General features: G+C 33.8%; 1 protein-coding gene across 1 annotated transcript in view; it reads right to left on the bottom strand.

The window, feature by feature from the left end:
• The window catches only part of LRRIQ1 (leucine rich repeats and IQ motif containing 1), a 202,522-nt gene that overhangs the window by 159,128 nt on the left and 19,116 nt on the right, over positions 1–24,278 (bottom strand). Inside the window, exons 8-9 of the mRNA XM_047065006.1 lie at positions 17,583–17,735; positions 15,600–15,750 (exon numbers count right to left, since the gene is read on the bottom strand). Of these exons, the coding sequence (XP_046920962.1) occupies positions 15,600–15,750; positions 17,583–17,735 (304 nt within the window). The remainder of the gene's footprint in view (positions 1–15,599; positions 15,751–17,582; positions 17,736–24,278) is intronic.

The following is a 24,278-nucleotide window of genomic DNA, read 5'->3' as shown; positions in this document are numbered from 1 at the left end:
CATAAACAATTATGAGCCATGGTTACTCTTACAAAATAAAAAAAAAGAAGGCTTAAACAGAGAATGTTTTATTGCTTACATTATATAATTCTCTATTTTTAAAAAATGCTTAAATGAGAATGCACTTCTTGCATAACAGATTTAAAAACAATCATATTGGGGGAAAAAACTCAGAGCAAGTATTGAATAGAAGTGTTACTTTGTATTTAATCCTGACTACCACCACTACCAACAATGATTGTTTAACTGAAGAAAACCTTGGAAAACCTGATCTGCTATTCATTAAAAGGGCTTGCTATATAGCCAAATAGGGGAACTCTGTACATAGATAAGAGGACATACCTCTTCGACTTTAAGATAAAAGTTTTAAAGGAAATGCAATGAAACAGTAGACAGAGACTGGGTAAGATCTCTACAGCACTGGCCTAAATATAACTGTGAGGGAGGATGCGTATTTGAATATATATACACATATGTGTATATATACGTATATATATATATGTATATATGTGTGTTATATACATGTGTATATACATGTATATATATATATATATATGTATATATATATGTGTATATATAGCCTAAAACTTAGTTTAATGACAAAAAAAAAAGGAAATCATTTTAAAAAAATATGTGAAATATGTGGAACTGAGGCATGCCAACAAACAAGTGCATGAACTCGGAAGATCTTTCAGCCTCATTGAGCCTTGAGATGACAGCAGTCCTGGTTGGCAACTTGACAGCAACCTCTTGAGAGATCCTGAGACAGAACTACCCAGTTAAGCCACTCCCAGATTCTTGATCCACAGAAAATATGAAGTAATAAGTGTTTGTGGTTTTATATTGCTCTTTTAGGGTACTTCACAACAACATACAACTAATACAGTAAGGAATACATTCTGAAGAAAATATGAGAAAGAAGAAAATATGTTGAAAATCCTCGGGGCAGTAGAAGGACAGTTAAAGAAACTTAATGTAACAAGAATTCAAAGATATTAAAATAACAGATGGGTACACAAGTGGACCAAAATAACACCATGACAGAACTAGTAAATACTTTAGGAACAACATTCTACAGAACAGAGAACTAAAGCTTGAATTGCCCACCAAAAAAAAAAAAAAAAAAGAGATCATCACATGAAGAATAAAATATGAAGAAGCTGAAAATAAAGACATAGATTAGATTAAATAATAATAGACATGAAAGACAGATAAACTCAACCAACATATGAATCATCTATGATTGAAAAATAGAACCAAGACAAAAAGTTTTCAAATATATAAAAACCAAAATTTTCCAAAAACAATATAATAACTTAGTCTGTAGTTTGAAAGGGACATTGCGTTCCAAACAAATTTATGTGGATTTCTTGACTATGTTTCTTGGTTCAGTTATGAATCAAGGACAAGGAAATGTTATTCAGGTATCTACACAAAAATCAGTTATGAGGGTTGAAAATCAAGTTGGCCTCTCACTTGCAATAGCAACACACAATATCATGTACTGTCACACAGCACCAAGTGAAAGTGTTACTTTCATAATAAAGTATGAGTTTATTTTTCTTTAATGTTTATTTATTTATTGTGAGAGAGAAACAGCATGAGCAGAGGAAGGAATGAGAGAGAGGGAGACCCAGAATCCGAAGCAGGCTCCAGGCTCTGAGCTGTCAGCACAGAGCCCGACTCGGGGCTCAAACTCACAAAACTTGAAATCATGACCTAAGCTGAAGTTTGACGGTTAACCAACTAAACTACTCAGGCACCCCTAAAATATGAGTTTAAAGCACAGCTTTATTCTCATTCAAGAATGAAGGCAATTGACAGTCTCAAATGTGAAAGAATTCGGGAATTATAGGACACATCTTTCTTTGAAAAATAAGATTTAAAAAGAGCTAATGAACTGGATAATCCAGACAAGCAGAGGATGAAAGGAGTAGTTGTCAAAAGAACTGGTATTGACCAACTGTCATACAGATCTAATGTTGCTAACGGATATATATGTAGAATCATAACTCCTGATGTGAGTAATAAAAATTGTGAGGTGAAAAGAATAAATATTCTAATTTATTTCGTTTTCTTAAAGAGTTAATATTGCCTAAACTAGATGAATTAAAAGCACATGTTTTCATAATTTACTGAACAACAAAAAAGGTATTATAACTGACAAAACTGGAAGGGGGAGATGGAGGTATGAATGAGATAATTTTATCATCTTTTTTTTAAAGGTTTTATTTATTTATTTTTAATGTTAATTTATTTTTGAGAGGGAGATACAGAGTGTAAAGAGGGGAAGGGCAGAGAGAGAGGGAGACACAGAATCTGAAGCAGGCTCCAGGTGCTGAGCTGTCAGCACAGAGCCCGACGTGGGGCTCGAACTCATGAACTATGAGATCATGACCTGAGCCGAAGTCAGACGCTTAACTGACTGAGGTACTCAGGTGCCCCAATAATTTTATCATCTTTAGCATGAGAAAGCCACTCTAAAATTTCGAAGACAAAACATTTTCATATATTTTCCTGCTCTGTTGTTTAATAATGCTTTTGCGAGTTTTTAAATATGTCCTATCTTAGGAAACTGTAGAAAAATTGACTAAAAGAGAATGTTCCCAACCAGTAATTCATATAGGGATGACTTTTTTGTTGTTGTTCATCATAAAATTATTTTGTATACATTAATATATTTTAATGATTGCTTTACTTTACAATCATGGTACTTTTTAAAAACTCATATTGGTATTCAACTCAGTAGTGGTTAAAGTTATGTCTGCATTATCTCAAAAGCAGCACTAAAATGTTGACTTTCTTTAATATTAATATAAAATATATGCCTAGAGCTCATCTCTTTAAGTATAGTATAATAATCACAGATATTAAACTTTTTCTACCATTTAATTAAACTTTACTTAATTAACTACCTAAACTTTTTTAAATTAAACTTTACCCTAAGTATACTTATTCATATAGAAAAATTAAGCATGATTGGCTGAAGAGTTACCATATTCATTTCAAGTGATTTCTTATTTCAATTACTTTTTTCTTTCATATAAATGCCTCCTATATATAGAAGGACATTCTGTTTACCATTTTGTATTTGTTATTCCTCAAAGAGTTTGTGATTTCTATTTAGGTGTCAGCTATGCTTATCACAGTTTTATTTTCTTAATAAGTAGTATATGGTAATTTTTTCTAATTTTTTGAAATAAGCATAGAGTATCATATATTAACACATATATATAAATCATTTATTTTCCCCATATTTCTACTACAAATATCAAAACCTACTTTTTCAAAAATGGCTTTACTTGTAATATAAAATTCATCAGAGACTTGTTTTACTAGTATCAGCCCTGTGCTGTGTCCACACAGAAATAGAAAAATAATAAAGACAGAATCTCTGCTAAAATATCTTACTGGATCCCTTCAACCACATTTTTTAAAAAATTATAGCATGTAAAAACGTTAACACTTTATTGTGAAGCGAATAGAGTAAATTACAAAACAATATTACAGTAGTGATTTTTTTAAAGGCAGAAAACAATATGGAAAGACAGAACAATTCGGCAAGAAAATAAATAAATGGCATCCAAATTGGAAAGGAAGCAACACTATCACTATATGCAGAAGACATGGCACAATATATATAGAGGACCCTAAAGACTCCATCCACCAAACTGCTAGCATAAATGAATAATGAGTAAAGTAGTAAGATACAAAATCAATGTATAGAAATCTGTGGCATTTCTATATACTAATAATGCATATATGAAAATTATCCCATTTATAATTGCACCAAAAATAAAATAAAATACCTAAGAATAAATTTAACCAAGAAGGTGAAAGACCTGTATATTGGAAACTATAAGACACTAATAAAAGGAAGTGAGGAAGTCACAAATAAATGAAAAGACATTCTGAGCTCATGGATTGAAAAAAATGTATATTGTTAAAATATAACAATATCCAAAGCAATCCACACAGCCAATGCAATTCCTATCAAAATCCCAATGACATTTTTCACAGAAATAGGACAAATAATTCTGAAATTTGTATGGAACCACAAAAGACCTTGAATAGCCAAAGCACTTTTGAGAAAAAAACAAAATTGGAGATATCACACTCCTTGACTTCAAACTATATATCAAAGCAATAGTAATCAAAACATGATGGTACTGGCATAAAAACAGACACATAGATCAGGGGAACAGAACAGAGACCCCAGAAATAAACCCACACACATATGCCAATTAGTTAATGACAAAGGAGCCAAGATTATACAACAAGGTAAGGGCAGTCTCTTCAATGAATAGTTTTGGGAAATCTAGACAGCCATGTGCAAAAAATGAAGCATGCCACAGTCTTATACCATGCACAAAAATCAACTCAAAATAGATTGAAGCCTTGAATGTAAGACCTGAAACCATAAAACTATAAAACCCCTAGAAGAAAACATAGGTGTTAAACTCCTTGACATAGGAGGTCTTGGCAATAAATTTTTAAATCTGACACCAAAAGAAAAAGCACCAAAACAAAATAAACAAGTGGGACTATATCAAACTACAAACTTCTGCACAGCAAAGGAAACCATGAACAAAATGAAAAGGCAACCTACTGAATGGGATAAAATATTTGCCAATCACATGTCTGATAAGGGTCTAATACCCAAAATAAAGAATTCACACAACTCAATAGCAAAAAACAAACAAACAAACAAAAAATTCTGATTAAAAATGGGCAGAAGATCTGAATAGATATTTTTTTTTCCAAAGACAACATATAGATGGCTAACAGACACATGAAAAGATGCCCCACATCATTAGTCATCAGGGAAATGCAAATCAAACACAAAGGGATCTCACCTCACATCTGTTAAAATAGCTATTACCAAAAAGACAAGAAATAACACGTACTGCAAGGATGTGGAGAGAAGGGAACGGAATCCTCTCACACTGTAAATGTGTGAATGTGAACTTTTGCAGCTACTAAGGAAAACGGTACGAAGTTTCCATCAAAAAGTTAAAAATAGAACTACCTTATGATCTAGCAATTCTACTTCAGGTATTTATTTAAAGAAAAAAACCCACTAAGTTGAAAAGATATATGCACCCTCATGTTTGTTACAGTATCATTACAATAGCAAAGATATGGATACAATCTAAGTGCCCACTGATGGTGAACAGATAAAATAATTGTGATATACAGATATATACAATAAAAACAAATAAATAAAATAATTAATTAATTAACGTTGAAAAGAATGAAATCTTGTCATTTGTGACAGCATGGATGGATCTCAAGGGCATTATGCTAAGTGGAGTAAGTCGAAAAAAGACAAATGTCATATGACCTCTCTCATATGTGGAGTCTGAAAAAATCGAACAAACCAAAACGAAACTCCCATACACAGAGAACAGATGAATGGCTATCAGAGAGAAAGGGGAGTGCAAATTGAATAAAGGGAGTCAGTTGTATAATGATGGATGGTAACTAGATGTGCTGTAGTAATCACTTGTAGTGTATACAAAAATCAAATTATGTTGTGCATCTGAAACAAATATAATGTTATAAACCAATTTTTTATGAGAGAGAGTGTGTGTGCAAGTGGGGTAAAGGAGCAGAGGGAAAGAGAGAGACAATCTTAAGTAGGCTTCATGCTCAATGCAGACCTCAATGCAGGGGCTCCATCCCAGGACTGTGGGATTATGATCTGACCTGAGCCGAAATCAAGAGTCAGACACTCAACCAACTGAAACACCCAGGCACCCCAATGTTATATATCAATTATATCTCAATTTTTTAAAAAGAAAATACTTTAAACACACACACACACACACACACACACACAAAGAAATAAAAAAAACAAAGGGAAGGTTTTTAAAAAGTGGGTGAATCCAAAAGTATTGATATTATAAACTTATACTGTCTTAAATCATTCTAAATACACACATACAATTAAAATGCATGACAACAGTAGTATATTAATTTGGGAGCAAGTAAATAAAGTTTCAATTTTCTAAGACCCTAGTACTGCTTTGAAAAAGTACCACATAAATTCAGATTTGGTAAATCAAGAAGGCATGCTGTATCTATAATAAACCAAAAGAATAGTAAAATAATATGTAATTTATAATAGAAAGGAAAAATGAAATAATTTAAAACCTCAACTAAAACAAAAAGAGGCAAGAAAAGAGGAAAACGCAACAGGAGGAACAAACAGAATCAAATAGTATGATAGTGGATTTATGCTCAAATATATCAATAATTGCACTTAATTATTAATTAACCTTAGTTATTAAAGGCTAACTAAGCTGGAAACGAAGGCTGGAAACAAAGCTGGAATTTGTCAGGAAGCCTATAGAAAACAGTAACGAAAGCAACACATTTTCACATTACATACAACAGACATCTCAAAAATAGAACTTGCAGAAATATTGTAAGTAAAAGGGTTGAAAAAATTATGTTCTATACACACTACACCAGTGATTCTCAAAGTGTGGTCCAGAGATCTCCCTCGTACAGATGCTTTTAAAGGTTCTGTGGAGTCAAAACTATTTCATAATAATTCTAAGATGTTTTTTGCCTTTTCACTCTCATTTGCTCAAGAGCTTACAGTGGAGTTTTCCAGAGGCTACATGAGGTGTGATATTGTAGCAAATTAAATGCAGAAGGAAATACGGAAATCCAGCTGTCTTGTGTTAAGCTAGACATTAAAGCGATTTGCAAATATGTGTAACAATAACCCTCTTCTCACCATATCTTTTTGTTGAAAAATACATTTATTATTTAAAAACTGTTACTAATGGAAAAGCTTTATTATCTTAATCTCTGAATGAATTAATAAATAAAAACAACAATTTCCCTCATTTTTTTCTATACAGTAAATACTGATATAACCTGTTTGAGGTGGGTACTCTATAGTTTTTATGAGCATAAAAGATTCCAAAGTCCAGAAGAAAGGTAGTTTGGGTATATCAGACACAGAAGACTAAGGCAGAAAGCTTTATTACAGATGAAAAGGGACATTTAAAAGTGATAAAATTGGTGAATTCAAAAGAAATTTATAACAGTTACAAATTTATATACAACAAATAGCATGGCCTCAAGAATATTTAGAGCAATAAAAAAAAAATATGCTCTAAGAATAAAGAGCCACAATGCACAATCATCATGGGAGTCACATATATAACTTTTTCTCTATGGCGATGCTGACATGATCAGTGCATGCGGATTACAGGCACTACTGCGTAATAAAAACGAATACGCTCTGTCGTAGGCACTCCATGAATTTCAGGCCTATTCCAAAACTAGCCACATTTATATAAGCAAGTTACTTAACTTCTCTGAGTTTTTATTCCTTTATTTGTGGAGCGAGGGTGATTTCACGTTCTTGGGAGGATTAAAAACAGTATCATAAAGTAGTTTGCACACTTTCACATATGAGGTACTATTATGGCTTCCTAACAATAATCCTCAATAAAAATGATTTAAAAAAACTATAACTGTGGTGACCAATAAGGCTTCAAAGAGAAATGTTTGAGCTAACCCATGAAGAAATTGGATATTAACACACACTTTTTAAAAGTTTATATACAATTGATTAATCAGTAATTTGACCCAGGCAACGCATTTGGCTCAAAACGGGGAACCTAGACAGGACGTAAGTCACAATAACTTGCCGTTCTTCCTCCTTTATTCTTACAACTTCTTTTCTATCAATTGAAGGATAATAACTGGACAAAAGGGGCGTGCAGCAAGCCTTACCTTAGGATATCATTACTTCCTCAACATACCAAAGAAAATGATTCTTTTCCAGTCAACGTTTCTATTTCACTCCCCATCCCAAACAATACAAAACAGTAGCCACAAAACTATTCAAGAGCTTCTTACACATGATGTAAATATAACAACTATAAATATAAAGTGTCACTTAAATATTCTTGAGTCCACTGCTTCAATGTAATCTTTATTAACTCTTTAAAAGTTTCCTAGGTCCCACAAAATAGAACTGAGGTCAAATGTGTTTATCCCTCAAAAGGCCTTTGCCCATGGCAAAATTAGCATTTGGCCATACTTGCTACAAATATCTATTTCCAAGAATTTCTCCCACAGAAATGAGCCAATGGTCTAATAAAACATTCCTGCCACTTGGGGGGAATAAACCTCTCCTGTAAGGAACAGCAAACTAAAGATGTTAAATTACACTGGAGGTTTTCACTAATTGGTAAAGGTCTACCTTCTTTAGCTGCTCAGTGATTGCTATGTTTGATAGTTACATACAAATATGCTCAATGGCACTTAAAGATTTTTAATTTCAATGCACCACTCCTTCAGGATCATACATGTTGTGTGAGAACAGGAATGCTAAATCAGGAGTCAGAAAACTTGGATGCTAGCCTCACCTCTGCTAGGACTTACATGAAAATTATGTGGGTCTGTTTTTTCATCTGGAAACTTAAGAAGCCTAAACTGGCAGATCTGTAAAATCCCTTTCAGCTTTGTACTAGGCATTGTTGCATTTCAAAACTGAAGGGTAAGCTAGCACCATCTAGTGGAATATAAAAAAAATTCACTAAATATATAATAGTAAAAACCATTTCTACAAGCAAATGTCAAGGGTTTATTTTATTTTACTTAATTATTTTTTTCAAATGTTCCAAAGACAACACTTGTTGTCCAAAGACAACATGGGCAAGAATTAAGCCAGGCACATTTCCTCCAGGTGCCAAGACAGTAATCAAGCTTATGTAAAAATGTTGCATGATTTCAGTATCTTTCATACTTATTAACACTAGTGTCATTTTTCCAGAAAGCAGTATTATCAGAAAACAAAGCATCACGGGGAAGAAACTCTCCTAGTACTTCTATCTACTTACAGTGACATCTTCTAAGAATGTGTTACCTGAAATATATAAACTAACAAATTAATTGTTCGCATTAAAGAAACACTTTTTCCAGATTAAAGTTTCCTTCAGATAGCAAAGAAGGAAACGTCATGAAATGAGGAGACAAAAATTATTATTTGCTTTTATACATTAACATCATACTTATTTGCATTTTTAATTAATTATAAATGAAAGATAGCAATTTATTCCCATTTGTCTCTCTCTCTTTCTCTATGTAAATATCATTAGATAATCTTGGTGAGAGTCAGGACACTCAGTTGTTTTCCTTATTGCTGCAGCCTCGCCAATCTTCCACTACTGTGTTCCAGTGCCTGGCAATGTGCTTACACATCATAGGTCCTCAGTAAGTTTGCTCGCTGATGAATTTATTAATCAAAGAACCTTAATATCATTACTTTTTCATCATAGTTTTAATATAGTCCAAAAAATACTAATAATCTTGAACGTTAAATGCATATTTATTAGAGAGGCAGTAGAATGAGGCAATTAAAAAATCAGACACTAGGGATAGACTGCTGAGTTTTCAAATCCGACTTCTATATTTATACTAGCTGTGTGATCTTAGATAATTTACTTCACCTCTCTGTGCCTCAATTATTACCTGAGGTGGGGGGAGAGGAACATTTAATAGTAACTAACTCATAGCACTTATGTGAAAAGCAAATGAGTTAAATGTATAAAGCACATAAATATATGGTGGTTAAAAAAGGTATCTATTACTACGTTCATCATATTAAATTATATTTTTTTACACACAAAATGTGTAAAACAATTTTGTCATACAGCATGAATTGTTTCAAATTAATTTAGTTTCAGAATGTTTCCCTTAGAAAGTCAATAAAATTCAACATAAAAGTAGAAGAAACAAAGAAAACTACATTATAAATTATAAATCACTGATTTTTCATTTGTTTTTGGCTATTCACTAAAAAATTAAGTCAGAAATACTAACTCAAAATATGAAAAATTTCCCACAGATATCCAACATCGTTTCAAGGAAAGTTTTTCTACATTACTTCTGGAAAACAAAATGTTTTATCAATTTTACTTAAAATTTACCTATGGGAAATTTCAGGCAAATGAAAGCATGAAATAGAATAATTAGATAGTAACAAATGTTAAAATTTAAACTGCAAATCACCCAAATTAAATTCAGTTAAAAAAAAATAATACAGGAAAATAAAAAGTTTCCAGGAAAAAAAAAAACCAAAATATTTTCTTTTTTTAAAGTTTATTTATTTATTTTTGAGAGCTAGAGAGTGTGCACAAGCAGGGGAGGGGCAGAAAGAGAGAGGGAGACACAGAATCCGAAGCAGGCTCCAGGCTCTGAGCTGTTAGCACAGAGCCCAATGCAGGGCTCGAACCCACAAACCATGAGATTATGACCAGAGCTTAAGTCAGATGCGTAATCGACTGAGCCACCCAGGGACCTCAAACATAAAATATTTTAGTCTAATAAAAAGTATAATAAAATCTCTTGTTTGTTCAAAATAAATCTATATTTATAATCACCAACTAAAGTGAGCTTAATAAATGTAAACAATTATTATGCACATTCAAAATATGCAAAAACAATTCCAGATCAAGTTAAAATATTCTATAATCAAAAACTGGCTGGAGTTCCTAGGTAGCTCAGTAAGTAAACTGTCCAACTTTGGCTCAGGTCATGATCTTACAGTTCCTGAGCTCGAGCCCCACAAGCAGCTCTATGCTGACAGCTTGGAGCCTCCAGCCTCCTTTGATTGTAGTTCCCTCTCTCTCTGCCCCTCCCCACTTGCTCTCTCTCTCTCAAAAGTAAATAAATATTTTTTAAAACCTTGCTACCAAAATAGAACCAATTATAGAAAATAACATAAAAATGTTATACGGTCGTTTTCAAATTACTCATGGCACACAATATGTTTAAGCATTAATGGCAATAATAAAAATATATTATTAACTTTGTAACTTTGAATTTATAGAATTACATTTTAAGTTGCTACTTTTAAAAAGTATATTTTACGTTGTGTTTCTATTTCTGTAATTAGTTTAATTAGAACAGAAAACATTCATTTCAATGAATAATTTCAAATGAATTGCCTTAAGCAGATTGACAGTTCCTATTCTCATTCACTTAAATGCAACGTAAGTCAGATAAAAATGTGCATTAAAGTTTTCTAATAAAAGGAGTAATTAGAGCTAACCTTACATATTTACTGCAACAACTACAGCTTAGTAAAAATTAGGAACAAATTATACTTGAAACTGCAGATGTAGAATACATGGTATTTCTTCCAATTTTATTTCACCTCCTTAAGAAATATTATAGCATGGAATAGTAACCTATTAACTTATAAACACAAATCTATCTTTGTGCTCCTTCATAAGGGTTCTTAGCATCAATACATCATTGAAAGACAAAAATCTATGCTTTTCCCTTAGCTCAACCAGAATCTCTGTAAGCAGTTCCTAAAGATGAAAAACAGACTCCAACTGGTCTTCAGAAAAATCTACTTTTTCATGTATACTCTCCTCACACTCAATAAATACAGTGTTTTCATTGTGCCCAACAGACAGCAAAGATGTCTTTTACCTTGTTTGCTCTGTACTACATAAAGATACCTCAAGTACATCAATTAATACCACGGCAGTTTCCACATAAATCACGCAGATATCCTATCCCAGGAAATCCACTGGTTACAAGAAATCCCATACAGCCCTGCTGGCAATGAAAATGAAGTGAATGGGAGTTAAAGCATCTCTCTCACAAACAGCCCTTTTTTTTTTTTTTTGTTAAGCTTGCTTCAGTGTGTGCCAATATAGCAACATATATTATCAATGCACTTGCCTTCATTCCAGCAACAACAAAATTATTTCTGTCTTGTAAACTAAAATTTTAAAATAAAAATTGTATCAAAGGTATCACTATTTCCAAATGGGAGAAAATATGAGTAGTCCCAAAGCAGGCAGCACAGACACATAGGCAAATAAACACATTAAAGAATATTATGCATTATATTTTCAAAAGTGTGCCTTGAAATGTCTGCAAAAGCTTGCTTTTTGAAAACAACTATATTTTTCCCATATTAAAAATAAAAAAGGAAGATGATGGTGACTGCCTAGATCCAACTCTCCCTGTATCTCCTTCAGAAATCCATAATGAGCAACAATTAAATAAACGTACCCCAACCTATGCTTCCAGTGTAAATGGGAGATGAAATTACAAGCTGATTTTTTTCTAAGTGGGGTAGTAAGCATCCACAACCAATACAATCCACCCTACTCCACACTGGTACAGAGGGAATCCTATGGAAACTGAATAGATAAGTAAGAAATGGAAATGCTCCAGTGGTGGGAGAACCCATGTATTGTCAACAAGGCCTCCTCCCAGAAAGAGATAGCATCATCCCGAGTGTGATGACAGTGCTAACACCAAGTGTCTACGATGAATTACTAATGCAAATGGCCATGTCCTATAAATTTAAAATTGGATCCAAAAATAGAAACCAAATCTATGCTGTATATAAGTACATACCTAAAACAAAGTGCTTCGAGATGTTTTGTTTTGTTTTGTTTTGCTTTTTATGGCCAAGTAGGCAAATACAAACAAAAATAAAATGTTGTTAGACAAGGTAAAGTTTAGTCTCAAAGCATTAAGGAGAAAAAGAAGGGAATTTATAAATTTCAAGGCTAAAATTCACAATAAAGATAACACAGTTAAGAATATCAGTGAAACATCATGAAGCAACACTCATAAAACAGAAACCAAAGAATATACAAAAGTAAATAGACTGAATAATAACAAATATATTTATACTAGCTCAACTCCTTCAGTCTATGATGGGTCAAGTAGACATAGAAGATCTCCAACAAATGATCACTAAAGTAGGTCATAAAGATAAAAATGTAAACTCCATACTCCAACTAAAAACAATGACCTCCTTTTTAAGTACACATGAAACATTCCTGAAAATTGACCACACATTAGAAAATCACAGTAAGTTACAAAAAGCAGAAGTGGCACAAAGATAAGTCTCTCACTATAATACAATAAAACTAAAAAGAATAACAGCAACAACACAAAATGGTCTTACCATATAGAAATTTTAAATCTTAGGTAAAAGGCAAAATATGTCATAAAATTGTAGAACTGATGAAAACACAGAGGTTATGGACTAAACAGTGCTCACAGGAGAATGTATAGACTTCAAGTATTTACGCTGGGCTGTCTGAGTGGCTGGGTTGGTTAAGCATCTGACTGTTGGTTCCGGCTCAGGTTATGATCTCACAGTTTTGTGAGTTCGAACCCCGTGTCCAGCTTTGTGCTGGCAGTGTGGAGCCTGTCTGGGATTCCCTGTCTCTCTTACTCTTTCTCTTTCTCTGCTCCTCTCCCACTTGCACTGTCTCTGTCTCTCTCAAATAAATAAACTTTCTTAAAAAAACATTTATGTTAACATGAGTGAAAAAGAATAAAAATAATTGAATTAAACCCATAGAATGTTCCTGACACTATGTTCCTAAATTACAGATGTCCTTTGCATCAGCAATATATATTGCAGAACATTAACCTAAAGATATAACTGATAAAGTATGAAATGATATAGGTATCCAATTAGGTATTATGGCAAATGTGTAAGATTAGAAACCACCCAATGTCCCTCAACCAGGAACCAGTGGAATAAAACCTTATCCATCCACAGAACTGAATACTATGAAACTATGAAAAAAGAATGTTATGAACTCCATAACACGCTGTTAAGTGAAAAAAATAAACATAATGGAGAGTACTTAAAATATTCTATATTTTTGTTTTTGTTCTTTACTTTTTTAAGTTTTATTTATTTATTTTGAGAGAGAGAGTGTGTGTGTGCACATAAGTGAGAGCTGGGGAGGGGCAAAGAGAGAGGGAGAGAGAGAGAGTCCCAAGCTGTCTCCACACTGTCAGCACAGAATACTATATGGGGCTAGAACTCAAGAACTGTGAGATAATGACCTGAGCTGAAATCAAGAATCGGACACTCAACCAACTGAGCCACCCAGGCACCCCAAATATTCTCTTTTGTGAAAGGATTAGCATGTATACATGTATCTCTTAGATATATGTTGTAAATGTATATTTACATATACATATATACACATAAGTGATATACATACATTGTATACATATATACATGTTATATGTGCATATACACAAAATATATATATAAAAAGTAGATATGACAACAGAGTGAAAAGACAGGGAAAAAAATGATCTCTTTGAGTATGCCTTTTTTTAATGTAATTTGACTAATGTAGTCTGTTTCACATATCAAAAATAAAATAGAATCAAATGGGAAAGTGAGCTTTCTTCCACTACCCCATCTATTCCCATCCCACTCGCTGAAATTTCAGTCCAGATCACATTTCCTAATGATTATAGTAAGGAGAAGGTGGAAAGGACTACATTTTGGGGGTCCAAAAATTTAAGCTATTAGTATTATTCCAGTGTAAAAAAATTTTTTTAACTTGTTTATGTATTTATTTTGAAAGAGAGAGTGAGCAAGTGGATCAGAGAAAGAGGGAGAGAGAGAATCCCAAGCAGGCTCTACACTGACAGCGCAGAGCTCGACGTGGGGCTCAAACTCACAAACCAGGAGATCATGACCTGTGCTGAAGCCACGATTGGGATGCTTAACCAACTGAGCCACCCAGGTGCCCCAGAGTAAAATTTCTATCAAGTTCCTGACTTTTTGGCAATCTTGATTATACATTAACCATTATTTAAGCCCCTATCAAGGCCCTTGAGAATTTCACAAGTTAAGTGAAAAACAAACAGAGAATTTTAAGCCAGGCACTAAGAAGTATAATGAGATTTTTATTTTAGAGTGATCCCACTGTTAACAGTCTAGAAGTAAGCTGAAGTTGAATTTCAGTAGGAAGAGGAGGGAAGTTGGATAGTAAAAAGTGAAAGCATAAACAGAACACTTTCACAAAACTTGACAGTCAAGGGTAAGAGCAATGAGGCAATGGTAGAAGTGAATGGCAAAAGGAAGTGTTTGACATAAGACAGGTGATAAATGATAGAATAAAGTATTAAAGGAAACTGACAGTCTTAGAAAATAGAAGGACTGGCCTTAAACAAGAAAAGACATTTTCATTGCTGAATAATATGGATTATAAAGTATGAGGGTAGAAACAGACATAGATAAAAAGGGATACAGATATACAGATGGAAGGATGGAAAAGATTAGGGTGATGCAAACTGATGAATTCTTTCTTTCATGTGGTGATAGCCTTATCTAAAAAAGGAAAGGTTAGTACAAGTAGGGTATGTAGGCAAGGAAAGGAGTGATGACAGGGATTTTTAGGGAACAGTTATGACAGTTGCCAAGTGTAGAAAGCATAGGATCCATAAACATATGATGGAACCAAGCCAGGGTATTAGATTCTGTAGTATAGCTCAGATCACTACTGGCTATAAAAACAGGAACAGGTCAGTGAATATAGTAATTTAAGGAGCTACTAATAACTAGCCATTTACCAGTGGTGGAAGCATATTCCCTTTATATATTTTAAAAATAATTTTACTTCCTTCATGCACCTGGATAAAAGATTAGATAAGTACGGCACAAATAAAATAAGCAAATTAGTGATGGCGGCCTGTTCTTGAAAAGGAATAAATGAAACAAAATGTAATAATGAGAAATAAATGCCAATATATTCAAATTCCCTTGCTCTTACCAATTCGAGTGATTTTATTATGTGAAAGTTCAAGATTTTGGATATTAGTGCAGCCATCCAAACCATGAAAAGAAGTCAGTTGATTTTTATTAAGAAGAACAACACAGAGATTTTCCAAATTTTCACAATTGATAGACTCAATATGGTTTTCCTAAAACAAAGAACAAATGTAATTAGTTTTATCTCAATGTCTTACTAATGAAACATTTAAGGTTTACAAAAAGAGGAAGAGTGAGATGTGATCTCCAAGCATACAACCAAATCTCTGACTTTAAGACAAATATGTAGAATGTTATGGTATCTAGATGAAAATAGTAAGTAATCTAATAAATTATTAACTAATTTTGTACTTATTAATAATCTTTCAAAATACAGAATACAGACGATCATGTAACAAAATATTTCAAGCAATCTAAATGAACAAAAGTGAACACTTGGTCATAGTTCCTTTAAAACTATCATTTTAAAGACTGAAACAAGTTGAAATCTCCCCACTTCCCTTCCTCAGTCCCTTTTGCTCCCTTCCTCTCCAAAGAACAGCAATATTGTGAATTAGGTATGTTATCTCATGTGTACGTTTATATTTTTACTACACATACATATCTCTGCAATACATAATACTGGTTCAGTGTCAAGATCACGTGTCTAGGATGTAACAGCAATTCTTTTTTTTTTTTTTTTTTTTTTTTGCAAGAGAGAGCACAAGAGGGAGAAGAGGAGGGACAGAGAGAGAGAGAGAAGATAACAGAGGATCCAAAGCGGGCTCCATGCTGACAGTAATAAGCCTGATGTGGGGCTCAAACTCACAAACTGTGAGATCATGACCTGAGCCGAAGTCAGACGCTTAACCACTGAGCCACCCAGGTGCCCCAGCAATTCTATTTTTTAAGACCACAGAAGGATAAATGGGCTTTTAAGAATCTTAAGAGAGTAGTCTCATAGCATCCCCCCTCAAAAATATTTATGAGCATAAAGCCTTTGTCTAATGGAGTGAACTTAATAAGAAGCATAAGAAATCCAGAAAGTTTTAAAAGAAAATCAGATTGGTGGAAACACTGACTGTGTGAACTGAAAAGAATAAGTCAAATGAAAAGAAGCCTCAAGCAACAACACCTGCCCCCATCCTCTTTGGGAAAAAAACAGGCTGAGAAAAATTCTCAGTTGCAAACAGCACTCCTTCTGGAAAAAGAAGTATGCCTTGAGAATACTTCTCAAGTCTTCTTCAGAATTCTGAATAATACTTCAGTCTGCTCCAGTGGGCAGAACCCAGAGTCATGGAAAACTATTTTTATGGAGAACTGAGTCCTCATTAAGGAAATGATATGTGTTCAGCTATGGAACAGGCACTGCTATGGGCTTCTTGTTTTCTTTCATTTTGAATGGGAATGACTATTGTAACTAATCAAGCCCTATCTCACCACTGTCTGTGAGGGTGTTACGGGGGAGGGAACAGTGAGAGAAGATAACTTCTCATTTTATCTCACAGATCTCGGACTTGAAAGAACTCTATCAGAGCATGTTATCTCCACTTGGGTCTGATTTAGATGAGAAAATTCTGTGCTTCAAGTGTAAGTCTGATGCCACAGGGTGATGAGATTTGGGGGTTTCTGGCACCTGAGTGTATTTTGCATGTGGGAAGGATGTGACTCTTTAGGAGCCAATGGGTAACTTTGGTAGGCCCCAATAAATTTCACCAACCCAGTATTGACACATTGACCCAGTCCCCTCTCACACAAATTCAGACTTGGTGAGCAGGATGACAGCAGATGCTTGATAAGCATGTGAATATTGGAGATTTGTCTTTCTGGTGGCACTGGGCGATTCTGTAAAGAAGCTCAAAATGGAAGAGACAGACACACACACACACACACACACACACACACACAGTGTGTATTTTATTTATATAAAATATAAAATATTTTATATTTTATTTTATTTTATATTTTATTATAGGATAAATAATGAGGAGAATGGAGGACATACCTGTGCATCAATGTGCTTCAGCTTTTTGCAGTTACTCAGGCTGTGCAAAGAAGTTAATCCACAGCGTCGAAGAGACAGAAATTGAAGATTTGGACACTCTGCCAGTGTGGAAAGACTACAACCTGACAAATCTTGAAATGTAACTGTTGTAACCTAGAGAATGCAAGAAAATTGGAGCGCAAGAAAATTGGAGTAAAAATAATGAATATAAACTATATTAGCCTTGCAAAATTGTTTTAAAAATTCATCTAAGAGGCGCCTGGGTGGCTCAGTCAGTTAAGCATCCAACGTTGGCTCCAGTCATGATCTCATGGTTCATGCGTTCGAGCCCCGCATAGAGCTCTTTGCTGACAGTCAGAATTGATAGACTCCTGGGGCGCCTGGGTGGCGCAGTCGGTTAAGCGTCCGACTTCAGCCAGGTCACGATCTCGCGGTCCGTGAGTTCGAGCCCCGCGTCGGGCTCTGGGCTGATGGCTCAGAGCCTGGAGCCTGTTTCCGATTCTGTGTCTCCCTCTCTCTCTGCCCCTCCCCCGTTCATGCTCTGTCTCTCTCTGTCCCAAAAATAAATAAACGTTGAAAAAAAAATTAAAAAAAAAAAAAAAAAGAATTGATAGACTCCTGCTTTAGATTCTGTGTCCCTCTCTCTACATCTCCCCCGCTTGCACTCTGTCTCTCAACAATAAATAAACGTTAAAAATTTTTTTAATAAAAAAATCAAAATAATTCATCTAAAACACTAAGGCTATATATTGAAAACTGACTTACTAACAACTCAATTTCAACTAAATTATCTGGCCTCTTTTTTTTTTCCTCACATAGAAAGGACAAATAATGCATCATCCATGACCAATTCAAATACAAAAAAAGCAACATGCATAGAAGCAATAATATAATCGTTTATTAGCTCACTCCCTGATTTTTCACCAAATTCACTTTCTGTGTGAATTATTTTGGCACTATTTTGAGGACTATACTACATAAATGTTTAAGATCTGTATCCTAGGGATACCTGGATAGTAATAGGAGCCACAAAATGTCAGGGGATAGATTTTGTACCCAACCCTCCATGCTTCAACTAGAATAGCTCAGTTATCTTCCAAAAACAAAGAAAATTTGAGAAATTATAGAACCTGAAATAAATAGAACCATGCAGGGGGGCCTGGGTGGCTCAATCGGTTAAGCATCCGACTTCGGCTCAGGTCATAATCTCACGGTCCGTGAGTTCGAGCCCAGCGTCAGGCTCTGTGCTGACCGCTCAGAGCCTGGAGTCTGTTTCAGATTCTGTTTCTCCCTCTCTCTCTGCCCCTCCCCTGTTCATGCTCTGTCTCTCTCTGTCTCAAAAATAAACGTTAAAAAAAATTTAAAAAAAAACTTTCATAAAATAGAACCATGCAATAATAAGTAAACCATGTAATAAAAATAATTTCATTTTACAAGTCCTCTGAATTATAATGGTATGAATCATTCCTTACTAATATACTCAAAGCATATAGAATCTGTGATACAACAAATCATGAATGGTATATTTTTTCCTGTATTTCCAAATACTTTGGAGACCATACATTTATGAAATTTCTGATTACTGAGATATTACTGTGGACTCAATACTTCACAAAGCTTTTTTCTTAAACAACTTTTCTATCTTTTTGGTTTTAGTCTTTTTAACTGAAGAAAATTCAATGTCAAAGAATGTACTCAACTTTGTGGTATGTATATTAAGGACTACACTTAAAGTTCCACAAGAATATGTCAGATAACAGGAATATTTTTGGATTGCTGAAAAGCACTCTATTATTAAACTCAAGAACTCTCACATAAGTAAAATGGCAGAAAAATAAATATAATATGTTGGCTCTTCAGTATAATTGAGTCCATGCACTGAAATAACTATATATGCTAAATCATTGTATAGTAAGAATACTTTCACACATTTCATATCAAAAATCCTACCTGAGGCCAGGTTTCCCATGTACTGAAAAGAAATTTTAATATTATTAGCTTCATAAGAAGAGTCTAGTATATATCATACTGAAAACAGAGATTCAAAAAATGTTCTATTGAAATTCAAAGCACTATTGCTTCAGAAAAAGCTAGAAAAGTACAAAACTCTTAAGTACAGTAACTCCTCTTCATATGGAATATTTCCTATGCATTAAATTAAACTGAAAGTTTTAAATTTACATGTTTATATAAGTGAATGGAAGACCATATGGTCCTAGAGGTATAAGGAAGGAATTAAGCCCACTCCTTACTTTAAATAGCAAAAGTAATAATATTTTTTTTAAATTTCAGGTGAAATAAGTTTTTAGTATAATTATTTCAGGAATTTTTCAGTTATTATAATCTAAAATAACTTTTGAAACAAATTTCTATTTTATGGTATCTCAGAAAGAAAAATATTCATCCATTTGTGTCAAGAAAGCCACAGTATATTACCCATTTAATTTGTCCACAAGAGAACCTATAAATTCTGTAATTGGGAAGCTAGCTCTATACTAAAAAGTGAAAACACTATTTAGAACTAAGCACTTAAAAACTGAAAACTCCTGGGGCACCTGGGTGGCTCAGTCAGTTAAGTGTCTGACTTTGGCTTAGGGCATGATCTCGCAGTTTGTAGGTTCAAGTCCCTCGTAAGGCTCTGTGCTGACAGCTCAGAGCCTGGAGCCTGCTTCAGATTCTGTGTCTCCCTCTCTCTCTGCCCCTCCCCCGCTCACGCTCTATCTCTCTCAATAATAAATATTTAAAGAAAAAAAAAAACCCTGAAAACTCCACAACTGCAGATTTATAGTAACAAATGCTTCTCTACCTTCTAATGTATGTTACCTTGCTTGACTTCATAATATGCTGCTTACAATCACCTATGTAAACAATAAGGTTCTAGTTTTTATGATGTGGTCATTTCTCTAGCTTAATTTAATTACAGTAAAGAAGTGACAACTGCTCCAGTGTCCTTGTTAATGGTATCCACTTTTGAATATGAGGCATTTCAATAATATCTCCTCCTCCCTTTTATTGAAGATTTTAAAATTTCCTTATGATGTAGCAATTTATTATCTATTCTACCCTAGGTTTTGCCAAACATGAGATCAAAATAAATTTTTATATTACTCATGTATTGATCTATGCATGGCAATAATCAAATAAAACTGCTTTATGCCCCAAATATTAAGGTCATTATAAAATTAATACTCATAGGCATTCACCACTTCATGGTCAGCCTGAAAAAGAGCAACTGAAGCATAGTAGATGCTCACTAAATGCTTCTGAAATAAATGAAGGAATAAATTGCCCTGCGGCAAAACCAAAATGTACTAATAGCATTCACAGTTTCTTTCCTTAATAGTGAGTAATATGAAGATATTTTAGATACTAATATTTTCAAACTCTTATAACTTGAAAAAACTGTTCTACCTATAGAATCTTTGACTCATTCATTATATTTTAATACAAGATAACAAATCAGTTTTCTACCTAATAATTACCTATAGGTCCCTAAATCCTTGACAGATCATGGTACATAAAATGACCTAAAATAGCAGTATAATTTTAGAGATTTCACTCTCAATTATTCTCGAGTTCAACATAAGGAGTGTCAGTCATCTATGTAAACTGTAATTACAAAAATAATGAAAGTCATGACTCTTGGTTTTGCTTTTGGCAGAACATCTGTTCAGTGACACAATTTTAAATCTCTTTAAATAATATCATTTGAAAAATCAGCTGCAAAGAGACTGAATCTGAGTAATTACCGGCTTAAATGAATCAGAATCTAACTTTTAGTAGTGCATGTACCATTACAACACTAGTTTATTACAATTTGCCTTGTATAAGGATGTGAAAGATTCTGATCTAGAAGTTAATCAACAGCTGAGATGCGATCCTTCATGCCATGTTATAAAGACATATAAGAAAAGCCTTAAGTTCAGTACCTTTTTTACGGTTATTTGAAGCAAGTTATCATTAGTAACAAAATACCAAAAATAAAATAAAAATGAATTAACTAGAAAAAATATATATTAGTTATCAATAATCTTTGCTTGAGATCCAAGTTTGACAATAACTATTATATATACTAGGAGTCCTAGGCTATAATCTTCATATATATTATTTCAAAACTCAACAATCCTATCCAATAGATATTGCTCTTCCCAGTTTATAGAAGATAAAAGTGAGGCTCAGAAAAATCAAGCACCTTGCCCAAGGTGACACAGCCAGTAAATGGCAGATATAAAATTAGGACCCTGATCTTACTTGATATAGGGCTTGTTAGTACTTTATTAAATTTTACTTAAATAAATTTTCTATTAATTTCTTTTTTCATTAATACCTTCTATCTAAGTTGTGAAGCTAGTAGTTATATGGAGAATAAGGTCAACATTCAGTTGGAATTATTTATTCATCCACTTATCCCTCCTCCCACTCATCCATCCAACAGTCGAGTAATGAAAACCACTATTTGCCTGGTCATATGTAAAGCAGTATAGACAAGAGGCAGACCCGATTTCGTGAGCCAAAGGCTGAAAGTGAGAGATTAATATAAGCAAAATGAATTCATCATTGGGTGAAATTCTAGAAGAGTAAAATTTTCTCTTCTAAAGGTCTTCTCCAGAAGGGCCTTACAAAGATGGCAGCAACTGATCAAGATAAGGACAAAGACGTGGAGCTAAGAGATTAGAAAATCAAAGTAAGGGAGTCATGGGTCAGTAGTAGTAGTGAATAATGACACCAAGATAAACCATCTACCAGAGTCATTACAAGATGGTAGTTTATAACACTGCTGCATTTGTAGACACATTCATAAGTATCTTTCAACTTTATACTGCATACTTGATGCTTCAAAGAAAAATTAAATGTTTGAAATAGTTGCGTGAGTAGTGGTTAGAGGATTACAGTGTCCTTTACAACATTTCTACTCAAATTAATCCATGGACCAGCACCAACAGCATCATCCAAGGGCACTGAAAAAAATGCAGAGCATTGAGACTAGCCACTAGACCCAACGAATCAGAACCAGCGTTTTAAAATTTCCAGGTGATCTGTATACACAGTACAGTTTGCAAGGATTTGCTCTAAGAAATAAGAGGGTTAATCCTCACTTTACGCACATTGACAAGAGTTTCACAAAAGAAACAGGGTGGATAGGAGAAGAAACACCAAGCAGACAGGTTCACACATCTTAACCTCCTCAGTGCTCTTCTTGTTGAACAGAGCAAAGACCCAGAATGAAAGAAAAGAGCACCATTGTTTTTCTAACTTCAGTTTACATTAGAAACAAGTACACAGTGAGCATGAAACTGTCACTCAGGCCTAGCTCAAACATATACATAAAGAAACCTACCCAAAGTAAAAATTAGTAGCTAATGTTATAAATTCAGAAAGCTTACACTAGGGGCACTTGGGTGACTCAGTTGGCTAAGCGTCAGACTTCAGCTCAGATCATGATCTCACAGTTCATGAGTTCAAGCCCCACGTCAGGCTCTGTGCTGACAGCTCAGAGCCTGGAGCTTGCTTTGGATTCTGTGTCTCCCTCTCTCTCTGTCCACCCCCCCCACCCCCCGCCAACTTGCACTCTGTCTCTATCAAAAAAAAAATTTTTAAAGGAAAAAGAAAAAGAATGCCTGCACTAACATCTTAGGGAAAATAGAAAAAGAATGATTCCAGAGATAACATAGCCAAAGAAAAAAATTAATAGAAGAGTTAATGAGTGATTCTATAGGTAGTCCTACAGATCTGATGGAAATGAAAAATACATTGCCTAGGAAATAGAGGAACTTTAAAGTAATTCTTGTTCTTTATACTGCTTTTTCACATTCCAGAGATCTCTTTAAAGCCAACTATCTTATTACCCTATCACAAAATCTCTGAAATCTTATTTATAGCAATTATCCAGATCTGTAGTAATGTATTTAACAGTGTATTTATTTGTTTAAAGCCTTTTTGTGTACCAAAGTTAGCTCCATAAGGTCAAAGATAGGTTTCTTTCTGTCCCTTCAACAATACATATTAATCTATCATATTGGACAGATAAATATTAGTTGAGTGAATGAATTTAAAAAATTCATATATATTAACATGAATATTTCTTTTCATAGGCATCTGTCTATATCAAAAAACTAAATAAATTTTAGTGAATACACTTCAGTTTCTGGCCCTAGACAAATATATGTATTTTAATCATGAAGTCCTTTCTAGTATTATACCACTTGAAATATTTTTTTACTGTTTTTCTACATATCTGTTAGTTTCTGTATTAATTTTGGTTGAAATATGGGCTTTACACATAGAAATTAGTAGCAGTTGGTGACAATTATTTTAAATGTCAGTATATACATACCGTGTTTATATAGCACATGACTAAATTCTAGAGTCTTCTATTGTAAGCCCTTCTTTCACAGCCCTTGTCAAGTACAGACAAATCCACTTCATTCCAAAACAAACCAGTAGGTGGTATTGTGCCCAAAACTATAGCAAAGTAACTGAGTGTCAATTTTGGAATTTCCTATTCTAATTCAACACTAAATTCCCAGCTGCCTCCATTCTTAGAAGCTTAATAATGGCTACAGGAACCCTGAACATGGCTTCAAGATATAAACCAAAACTTTTTATAGTGCTTCACTGAGAAAGAAGATGCCTTGAATAATTTTAACTGAGATCTTTTAAATACATCCCCTCTCAAATGGGGGCAATATCTCATTA

The sequence above is a fragment of the Lynx rufus genome, unplaced genomic scaffold (assembly GCF_022079265.1).
Source record: "Lynx rufus isolate CCGP_SWC_20201006 ecotype Redwood Valley unplaced genomic scaffold, mLynRuf1.p SCAF_7, whole genome shotgun sequence".
Taxonomy (NCBI): domain Eukaryota; kingdom Metazoa; phylum Chordata; class Mammalia; order Carnivora; family Felidae; genus Lynx; species Lynx rufus.
Note: the sequence above shows the minus strand (reverse complement) of the source record. Positions and strands in the feature narration are given on the sequence as shown.